An 11,300-nucleotide genomic window follows, 5' to 3' on the forward strand; every position below is an offset into this window, starting at 1 on the left:
CCAGCCCTAACCCTAACCTAGGGGCTCCCAAGCCCCTCCCTAACCCTAACCCTAACCCGGTTGGAGTTGGAGGCGGCCCGGACCCCAGACAGAACCCCCCTGACCACACACCACAACCCGACCACACCCTGACTGACCCGACACGACTGGTACCTTTTATTTCCACCTTCTCCCACAGAATCACAGGACTCCACCGGACCATCAAGAGCAACTTTTCAATTATACAGCAGCAACCAGCTTTTCATAATCACAGACCCATCTCAGCTTACAGGAGAAACCGGAACTTACAAAACATACTCACACAATCCAAATTCTCCGATCACATACCCCAACTTCATTCAGAACACTCCACCCACTACAAACACAGAAAATTCATTTACAATCCACACAGCAGTACAGCACATCCAACACTGGGCAATTTCTCTCTCAACACCACAAACGTCATCTACATCATCACCTGCAAAACCTGCAATAAACACTACATAGGCGAAACACAACATTCCATACTCACCCGTTTAAAGCAGCACCTGTACAATATTGGGGAAGGCAGACTTCAGACTCCACTGGTCAGCCATTTTCAACACCACTCCCCCACTCATCTCATCATCTCCGGCCTGGAGAATAACGACCACTGGACCATCGGGCAGAGAAAGAGGGCGGAAAGGATTTGGATCCACAGGCTGGGGACCACCACGCCAGGGGGTCTTAATGCAGATTAGACCACATCTCACTGCCTCCCCCTGACGTGGTCGTCCCCTCTTGACCCACTTTTTACAGCCGTTTGGGGCTCTGGAATCCCCATAGTTTTAAACACATACTTGTTTTAACAGAACTTTGACTCCCTCAGGCAGGACGGCATCGAACCCAAAACAATAGCCCCCCCCCCTTTTGGTAAGTCCAAATTATTTTATACGTATTTTAGGTTAAAAGAATTATTTTACAGCGTATTTAAAATTCTTACTCATTTTATCCACTCATTTATTTTATATTAAACATTCTTAATCATTTTTTTATTTTAACTTAGACTGATTTTAAGCTTTTTATTTTACTCATACCTTTTATTATTCAATGTTTACTCACCCCTGTACTTGAGATGCCGTCCTCCCCGGGGCCCCATGCGGCCGAGACTGGAATTGAACCCGGGTCGCCCACATGAAGGCCGGCGTTATTGCCACGTCACCACCACTCCACAGATCCTTTTCCCCTCTTTTAATTTTAAATATAAATTTTATACTGTTTATACTTACCTTCCCCACAGCACTTACCTTCCACCCACCTGACGGCGACCTAGATTCGACTCCAGTACTCCTCAAATTAATGATTAGGTTTATTCCAAAAAATTATAAAATAAAATGAATACAGTGGGCGCCCTCTTCCTGCCCGGGGCTCTGCCTGGGGATCGAACCCTGGTCTCCCGGCTGGCAGACCTGGACTGGATCACCATCGCCACATACCGGATCAGTAGGCCTGTGCACAGAAAATGGACCCTCCATAACCTCTAACCCCAACCCGAACCCCAACCCTTACCCAGCCCGTGCCACTGATCTGGTCACCCACCCTATCTGCAACCTGGACAAAAAGAACGAAAAAGAGTAATATCATAAACACCTACCTGAACTGTGCACCATCTTCTTCCACAAAATCAAAGCATCTTGGATGGCTCTCAGCCTGGGGTCCATGGGGCTTGAACCCGGGCCTCCTGGGTGCAAGTCTGTGGCCCAACCAGTGGACCACAAGCAAACAGGTACAGCATCACACCTTTCCCATCTCAGTATAAATACTCACCACCACACCCTTTGAATACATCCAATCACCGACTTTCCCTCCAGAATGCCCCTATAACAACCCATCTTAGGCACACACTAGTCCTTTCCCTCCGAATATTTAATTAACACCACACCCCGACCAATCCCATTACACCACATCATTCAAACTGACACTTGGGGGAGGGACTTTGTCTCCCCCCCTCAACTGTCAAATACCAAATGTTTGTCACTCTCTGGTATCCCTCTGAGGAAGCAGTACTTCTGCGAAACGTCAGGGAACCTGGACTACTCCTATACTCTAGGCCCGTCCTCTTTTTTATTGAGCGAGTGATTTTACTCTTTTTAACCTTTTTATTTGGCTTTTATAGAGTATTTTACTCTTTTTAACTAAATTTTTAAACCTAATAAAGTTTGGTTTTTAAACTGGAGGTGGAGGGCTCTGCCAGCCTGACCCGGATAAGACTAACAACAACAAAGTCTGAGTTTTTAACAGCACCTCCTGGACCATCTGCGGCTGAGACTCTACTCTGGGACGACCAAATCTACATCTACGGCAACTAAGGTAAGAGCCTTCCACCACCATGCCACACTTCCACAGAGACGGGCCTACACATAGGAGTACACCTGAGAGTGACAGACATTCCACACCACAACCACAACCACTGATGTCCTTAAGAATACATACACTTACAGGACAACACATAGACACACACACACACACACACAACACTCCACTCACTCACCCACCCGATGCAGAAACAAGACACACTGCCAAACAACTGTTTAAACTCATTCAGGCCACACACCACAAACACATTATGGACACTGCAGTTTCAACCGGCACCTTCCCACCAGGGATGAACAGACAAGTACAACGCCTTACAGACTTTATCAAACCATCCACACCCACTACAGCCACTTACAACAAAATACACAACAACACAACCCGCTGGATGCAGAACACAATGCTTATCTTACAGGACCATTATCATACAACAATAACCTCTCTTCTCTCCACACCCCTTAATCCCCTGGCCCTTCAAATTGCCACTGGTTGGGCCAGGAAACGCTATGGCCCCAGGCTGATGCAGCAAACACTGCATTCAGTCCACCAACAACTACAGTCTCTACCACAACAAACCAGAACCACCCTCCATACTGCCCCCCCACCCCAGCACCGAAGCAGAAATAACCTGGACCTCACCCTCTTTACAATCCCTGAAGAAGACAGTCACTTCCCCAATCTTCCACCATCCCAGGCTCCCCAGAGACTCACAATCTATCAAGGCACCAACTCAACCACTGGAAATTCACCCTCCACTCCCACCTACGCCAGCCGACAGCCATCCAGGACTCCCCCCATGACAGACTTTTTCCCACCAAGCCATAAACCAGTCCAGAAGCCAGCCAGACGCACAGGCCCCATCATACCTCCACACCGGCAGAACCACCTAATCACCCGGCAACCCACCCCCGAACCTACCACCCACATCATTAACCCGGCAATAGAACCCAACCCAGCACCTGCCACCTCTACCCCGCTGCCCCAGAGGACGAAGAAGGTCACCTGGGGCCCCGTATCCACCAGGACCGACATCACGACCACAGCCCCTGCCTCACCCATATCCCCCATATTCCCCCTAACCCCACCAACAACCTCCCAGCCCAAGTCGCGGATCACACAACCCCCCTTCACCCCTGCCAACATAAAAAACACCCAGTTAGAAGTCAAGGTCCAGATCCACACCCCCAAGCCACCTGCCCGGAAACCCACACAGGCCCCAGAACTGTTATCCATTTCACTCAATAGCACCACTAATGTTTCTACTATCATTTCAGATAACATCTCTCCATTTTCCTCCCAGATAGATGATGCTGACGTCCCGGACCAGTCGGCGGTGCAGTTGTCCCCACCTCCCCTAAAAAACACACATGTGGAACAGGCAACGATGACAACCGGGTCCGTTGAAGTCTATTCAGACCAAAACGCCCCTACTGAGCCCTCCACTCATCTACCCAGGGGGACGACACTGCCCGCCGAGGAAGTCCGGGACGCTGGCTCATCAGCACCCCCGGTCCCCCACGACAGTGTTCCCCCATCATCGCCTCCCCCCTCCCCCCACCCCAACCCAGTAATAACACCGCCCCCAGCTCCCTGTCCACCCATGGCCTCTAGCCCCCTTTTAGATCACCCCACCTTCCCCCTCACCCCTCCAGCTGCTGCATCATCCCTCCATCGTCCCAACTACCACATCGCCCGCCCCAACAGAAAAATCCAGGATTGGTCCTTCAAACCCAGGAGGCCAATCCTGATCCTCGGAGACTCCAACATCAACCGCATCCCCGCCCACACCAACCCGCTCATTCAATTGGACAGTTACCCCGGGGCCAATACTTACCACTTCCTCAAAATCTGTGAAAAAACGATACCAAACCCGGACACCAAGATCGTCATCATTGCAATTGGTATCAATAATAAAGACCAGGACCCCAGGCAGACCTCCATCAAACAGTTCAAGGCACTGTTTAGGCTGCTGAAGTCTGTCTTCCCCACGGCAGACATCTATTTCCCAGTCATCAACTTCTCCCCCAACCTCACCCCCACCCAACAGAATAACATCACTACAATCAATAACAACATGGTCACTCACTTCCCATTCCTAACCGAAATACCTCACGACACTTTTTTTACAGAAAAGGACAATATTCACTGGACCCCCAAAACGGCCAAACTCATCTTTAACAACTGGTGTGCACAATTAAATTTATAGTCTCACCCAAAACCAAACTGGCCCCCGACTCACGACCAGACCTCACCATCCCCCGACTACTACAGACACCTGCCAGTAGCCCAGACCTGGGGTGGAACTCATCCAACAATATCTGCAACCTCTCCACATTATTCACCCCCTCACAGATACAGCTACAGCTCTTGGAGAGGGGTTTATCATTCATCCCACGCCCAACAACCTACGACTGGGAGGAACTTCAAAGGGACCTACACAAATATCACAGACGCATCAAATTACTCGACTACTTCCACCCACATTCTGACTTCACACCCTCACAGTTCTCCCACCCCTCACACTGGGAACCAGACTGGACCACCCTCGACAATAAAACACACACACTCATACATACAGACAGGAAATCATTACAGCGCTTTCGGCCCCCGACAGACGTCCCAGACAATCTGTCGGAGGCCGAACGCAAAGCACTCACAATACTTAAAAATAACCCAAACATTATAATAAAACCAGCGGACAAGGGCTCCAAAATCGTAATCATGGACAGACAACAATACCGGACAGAAGCTTACAGACAACTACACAATACACTATACTATAAACCTCTTGACAGTAGCATTCAGCCCCAGACTCAGACCAAACTCCGGACCATTATTCAGACCCTCTACAACAAAAAATTCATCTCATCTAAACAAAGATTTTACCTCTTCGGACCAGAACACCCTCGACCCCGCTATTTCTACCTACTGCCAAAAATACATAAGGAACCCCAGACCTGGACTATTCCCTTTGAAGTTCCTCCCGGCAGACCCATAGTCTCAGATTGCAACAGCACCACTTACAAAATCACAGAATACATTGACCACTTTCTTGGACCCCTCTCCACCACACACCCCAGTTACATCAAGGACACTTACCACTTCCTGGACATAGTCAGATCCATGGCTGTCCCCCATCAGGCACACCTCTTCACAATAGATATCAGCAACCTCTACACCAATATCAACACCACCCTGGGCCTACAAGTCATCTCCTCCATCTTCCAAAAACACCCTGACAAAGACCGACCGGACTCTGAATTATTACAACTACTGGAACTCTGCCTCAATAACAACGACTTTCTCTTCAATAACCAATTTTACCTTCAGGTCCACGGGACAGCCATGGGTCAACGATTTGCACCGTCATATGCCAACATTTACATGAGCGAGTGGGAGCGAGAAGCACTGGCCAAGTGTCCCCTGCAACCCACCATATACCTCCGCTTCCTGGACGACATTTTCGGCATCTGGCCTCACGACATCACCCACTTCCCGGAATTCATAAACATCCTGAATAACCACCACTCCTCCATAAAAATCACACATACCCTAGACCCACACACAGTTAACTTTTTAGACACAACAATATTCTTCCGGACTATAAACACCACTTACAAAACAATAGAAACAAAAGTATACTTCAAACCCACAGACACACACGCACTATTACACAAATCCAGCTATCACCCCAAACACACATTTAAAGGCATTGTCAAATCCCAAATCATCCGTTTTCACCGCATCTGCTCCATGTCACCAGACTTCCACCAGGCCACCAGTACCCTCTTCCACAGTCTCCGCAAAAGAGGGTACTCCAAACGCTTCCTAAGAACCATCAAATCCACAACCTTGGCCTCTCTCGCTCCAGCTCGCTCCACCCACCCACCCCAGGTCACTGGCTCCGGACTGCCTCCACCTCCTCCGCCTAAACCTAACCCCCTTCCCCCTCCTTATCCCACCCCCATCCCTCACCCTAATCCTAACCTTAACCCAGGGACGGGGATGGGGGAGGGGGGTCTTTATCCCAACCCCCTCCCCCACCCTAACCCTAACCCTGACCCTTGGGCTGAAGCGGGGGAGGGGGGTTTGTATCCCGACCCCCTCCCCCACCCAGCCCCTAACCCTAACCTCTCTACCCCTCCTCCCGTCACTGACCCCCAACCGAATTCTGTTCGATTCGGGGCCAGTGCGGGCTCCCCCTACCCCAGCCCTAACCCTAACCTAGGGGCTCCCAAGCCCCTCCCTAACCCTAACCCTAACCCGGTTGGAGTTGGAGGCGGCCCGGACCCCAGACAGAACCCCCCTGACCACACACCACAACCCGACCACACCCTGACTGACCCGACACGACTGGTACCTTTTATTTCCACCTTCTCCCACAGAATCACAGGACTCCACCGGACCATCAAGAGCAACTTTTCAATTATACAGCAGCAACCAGCTTTTCATAATCACAGACCCATCTCAGCTTACAGGAGAAACCGGAACTTACAAAACATACTCACACAATCCAAATTCTCCGATCACATACCCCAACTTCATTCAGAACACTCCACCCACTACAAACACAGAAAATTCATTTACAATCCACACAGCAGTACAGCACATCCAACACTGGGCAATTTCTCTCTCAACACCACAAACGTCATCTACATCATCACCTGCAAAACCTGCAATAAACACTACATAGGCGAAACACAACATTCCATACTCACCCGTTTAAAGCAGCACCTGTACAATATTGGGGAAGGCAGACTTCAGACTCCACTGGTCAGCCATTTTCAACACCACTCCCCCACTCATCTCATCATCTCCGGCCTGGAGAATAACGACCACTGGACCATCGGGCAGAGAAAGAGGGCGGAAAGGATTTGGATCCACAGGCTGGGGACCACCACGCCAGGGGGTCTTAATGCAGATTAGACCACATCTCACTGCCTCCCCCTGACGTGGTCGTCCCCTCTTGACCCACTTTTTACAGCCGTTTGGGGCTCTGGAATCCCCATAGTTTTAAACACATACTTGTTTTAACAGAACTTTGACTCCCTCAGGCAGGACGGCATCGAACCCAAAACAATAGCCCCCCCCCCTTTTGGTAAGTCCAAATTATTTTATACGTATTTTAGGTTAAAAGAATTATTTTACAGCGTATTTAAAATTCTTACTCATTTTATCCACTCATTTATTTTATATTAAACATTCTTAATCATTTTTTTATTTTAACTTAGACTGATTTTAAGCTTTTTATTTTACTCATACCTTTTATTATTCAATGTTTACTCACCCCTGTACTTGAGATGCCGTCCTCCCCGGGGCCCCATGCGGCCGAGACTGGAATTGAACCCGGGTCGCCCACATGAAGGCCGGCGTTATTGCCACGTCACCACCACTCCACAGATCCTTTTCCCCTCTTTTAATTTTAAATATAAATTTTATACTGTTTATACTTACCTTCCCCACAGCACTTACCTTCCACCCACCTGACGGCGACCTAGATTCGACTCCAGTACTCCTCAAATTAATGATTAGGTTTATTCCAAAAAATTATAAAATAAAATGAATACAGTGGGCGCCCTCTTCCTGCCCGGGGCTCTGCCTGGGGATCGAACCCTGGTCTCCCGGCTGGCAGACCTGGACTGGATCACCATCGCCACATACCGGATCAGTAGGCCTGTGCACAGAAAATGGACCCTCCATAACCTCTAACCCCAACCCGAACCCCAACCCTTACCCAGCCCGTGCCACTGATCTGGTCACCCACCCTATCTGCAACCTGGACAAAAAGAACGAAAAAGAGTAATATCATAAACACCTACCTGAACTGTGCACCATCTTCTTCCACAAAATCAAAGCATCTTGGATGGCTCTCAGCCTGGGGTCCATGGGGCTTGAACCCGGGCCTCCTGGGTGCAAGTCTGTGGCCCAACCAGTGGACCACAAGCAAACAGGTACAGCATCACACCTTTCCCATCTCAGTATAAATACTCACCACCACACCCTTTGAATACATCCAATCACCGACTTTCCCTCCAGAATGCCCCTATAACAACCCATCTTAGGCACACACTAGTCCTTTCCCTCCGAATATTTAATTAACACCACACCCCGACCAATCCCATTACACCACATCATTCAAACTGACACTTGGGGGAGGGACTTTGTCTCCCCCCCTCAACTGTCAAATACCAAATGTTTGTCACTCTCTGGTATCCCTCTGAGGAAGCAGTACTTCTGCGAAACGTCAGGGAACCTGGACTACTCCTATACTCTAGGCCCGTCCTCTTTTTTATTGAGCGAGTGATTTTACTCTTTTTAACCTTTTTATTTGGCTTTTATAGAGTATTTTACTCTTTTTAACTAAATTTTTAAACCTAATAAAGTTTGGTTTTTAAACTGGAGGTGGAGGGCTCTGCCAGCCTGACCCGGATAAGACTAACAACAACAAAGTCTGAGTTTTTAACAGCACCTCCTGGACCATCTGCGGCTGAGACTCTACTCTGGGACGACCAAATCTACATCTACGGCAACTAAGGTAAGAGCCTTCCACCACCATGCCACACTTCCACAGAGACGGGCCTACACATAGGAGTACACCTGAGAGTGACAGACATTCCACACCACAACCACAACCACTGATGTCCTTAAGAATACATACACTTACAGGACAACACATAGACACACACACACACACACACAACACTCCACTCACTCACCCACCCGATGCAGAAACAAGACACACTGCCAAACAACTGTTTAAACTCATTCAGGCCACACACCACAAACACATTATGGACACTGCAGTTTCAACCGGCACCTTCCCACCAGGGATGAACAGACAAGTACAACGCCTTACAGACTTTATCAAACCATCCACACCCACTACAGCCACTTACAACAAAATACACAACAACACAACCCGCTGGATGCAGAACACAATGCTTATCTTACAGGACCATTATCATACAACAATAACCTCTCTTCTCTCCACACCCCTTAATCCCCTGGCCCTTCAAATTGCCACTGGTTGGGCCAGGAAACGCTATGGCCCCAGGCTGATGCAGCAAACACTGCATTCAGTCCACCAACAACTACAGTCTCTACCACAACAAACCAGAACCACCCTCCATACTGCCCCCCCACCCCAGCACCGAAGCAGAAATAACCTGGACCTCACCCTCTTTACAATCCCTGAAGAAGACAGTCACTTCCCCAATCTTCCACCATCCCAGGCTCCCCAGAGACTCACAATCTATCAAGGCACCAACTCAACCACTGGAAATTCACCCTCCACTCCCACCTACGCCAGCCGACAGCCATCCAGGACTCCCCCCATGACAGACTTTTTCCCACCAAGCCATAAACCAGTCCAGAAGCCAGCCAGACGCACAGGCCCCATCATACCTCCACACCGGCAGAACCACCTAATCACCCGGCAACCCACCCCCGAACCTACCACCCACATCATTAACCCGGCAATAGAACCCAACCCAGCACCTGCCACCTCTACCCCGCTGCCCCAGAGGACGAAGAAGGTCACCTGGGGCCCCGTATCCACCAGGACCGACATCACGACCACAGCCCCTGCCTCACCCATATCCCCCATATTCCCCCTAACCCCACCAACAACCTCCCAGCCCAAGTCGCGGATCACACAACCCCCCTTCACCCCTGCCAACATAAAAAACACCCAGTTAGAAGTCAAGGTCCAGATCCACACCCCCAAGCCACCTGCCCGGAAACCCACACAGGCCCCAGAACTGTTATCCATTTCACTCAATAGCACCACTAATGTTTCTACTATCATTTCAGATAACATCTCTCCATTTTCCTCCCAGATAGATGATGCTGACGTCCCGGACCAGTCGGCGGTGCAGTTGTCCCCACCTCCCCTAAAAAACACACATGTGGAACAGGCAACGATGACAACCGGGTCCGTTGAAGTCTATTCAGACCAAAACGCCCCTACTGAGCCCTCCACTCATCTACCCAGGGGGACGACACTGCCCGCCGAGGAAGTCCGGGACGCTGGCTCATCAGCACCCCCGGTCCCCCACGACAGTGTTCCCCCATCATCGCCTCCCCCCTCCCCCCACCCCAACCCAGTAATAACACCGCCCCCAGCTCCCTGTCCACCCATGGCCTCTAGCCCCCTTTTAGATCACCCCACCTTCCCCCTCACCCCTCCAGCTGCTGCATCATCCCTCCATCGTCCCAACTACCACATCGCCCGCCCCAACAGAAAAATCCAGGATTGGTCCTTCAAACCCAGGAGGCCAATCCTGATCCTCGGAGACTCCAACATCAACCGCATCCCCGCCCACACCAACCCGCTCATTCAATTGGACAGTTACCCCGGGGCCAATACTTACCACTTCCTCAAAATCTGTGAAAAAACGATACCAAACCCGGACACCAAGATCGTCATCATTGCAATTGGTATCAATAATAAAGACCAGGACCCCAGGCAGACCTCCATCAAACAGTTCAAGGCACTGTTTAGGCTGCTGAAGTCTGTCTTCCCCACGGCAGACATCTATTTCCCAGTCATCAACTTCTCCCCCAACCTCACCCCCACCCAACAGAATAACATCACTACAATCAATAACAACATGGTCACTCACTTCCCATTCCTAACCGAAATACCTCACGACACTTTTTTTACAGAAAAGGACAATATTCACTGGACCCCCAAAACGGCCAAACTCATCTTTAACAACTGGTGTGCACAATTAAATTTATAGTCTCACCCAAAACCAAACTGGCCCCCGACTCACGACCAGACCTCACCATCCCCCGACTACTACAGACACCTGCCAGTAGCCCAGACCTGGGGTGGAACTCATCCAACAATATCTGCAACCTCTCCACATTATTCACCCCCTCACAGATACAGCTACAGCTCTTGGAGAGGGGTTTATCATTCATCCCACGCCCAACAACCTACGACTGGGAGGAACTTCAAAGGG

The 11,300-nt window shown here is 49.9% G+C and overlaps 2 protein-coding genes across 2 annotated transcripts; both read left to right on the forward strand.

Moving 5' to 3' along the window:
- The first annotated feature begins 2,230 nt into the window (after positions 1–2,230).
- Positions 2,231–4,543, forward strand: LOC131461096 (uncharacterized). Its single transcript, XM_058632097.1, has 2 exons — positions 2,231–2,328; positions 3,632–4,543. Exon 2 carries the CDS (start codon positions 3,716–3,718, stop codon positions 4,535–4,537), a length of 822 nt encoding a protein of 273 aa, XP_058488080.1. The 5' UTR covers positions 2,231–2,328; positions 3,632–3,715; the 3' UTR covers positions 4,538–4,543.
- Positions 4,544–8,768: 4,225 nt separating this feature from the next.
- On the forward strand, positions 8,769–11,081 carry LOC131461095 (uncharacterized). The gene is made up of 2 exons (XM_058632096.1): positions 8,769–8,866; positions 10,170–11,081. The coding sequence occupies exon 2, from the start codon at positions 10,254–10,256 to the stop codon at positions 11,073–11,075; it is 822 nt and encodes a 273-aa protein (XP_058488079.1). The 5' UTR covers positions 8,769–8,866; positions 10,170–10,253; the 3' UTR covers positions 11,076–11,081.
- The last annotated feature ends 219 nt before the right edge of the window (positions 11,082–11,300 follow it).

Source organism: Solea solea, chromosome 6 (assembly GCF_958295425.1).
Source record: "Solea solea chromosome 6, fSolSol10.1, whole genome shotgun sequence".
Taxonomy (NCBI): domain Eukaryota; kingdom Metazoa; phylum Chordata; class Actinopteri; order Pleuronectiformes; family Soleidae; genus Solea; species Solea solea.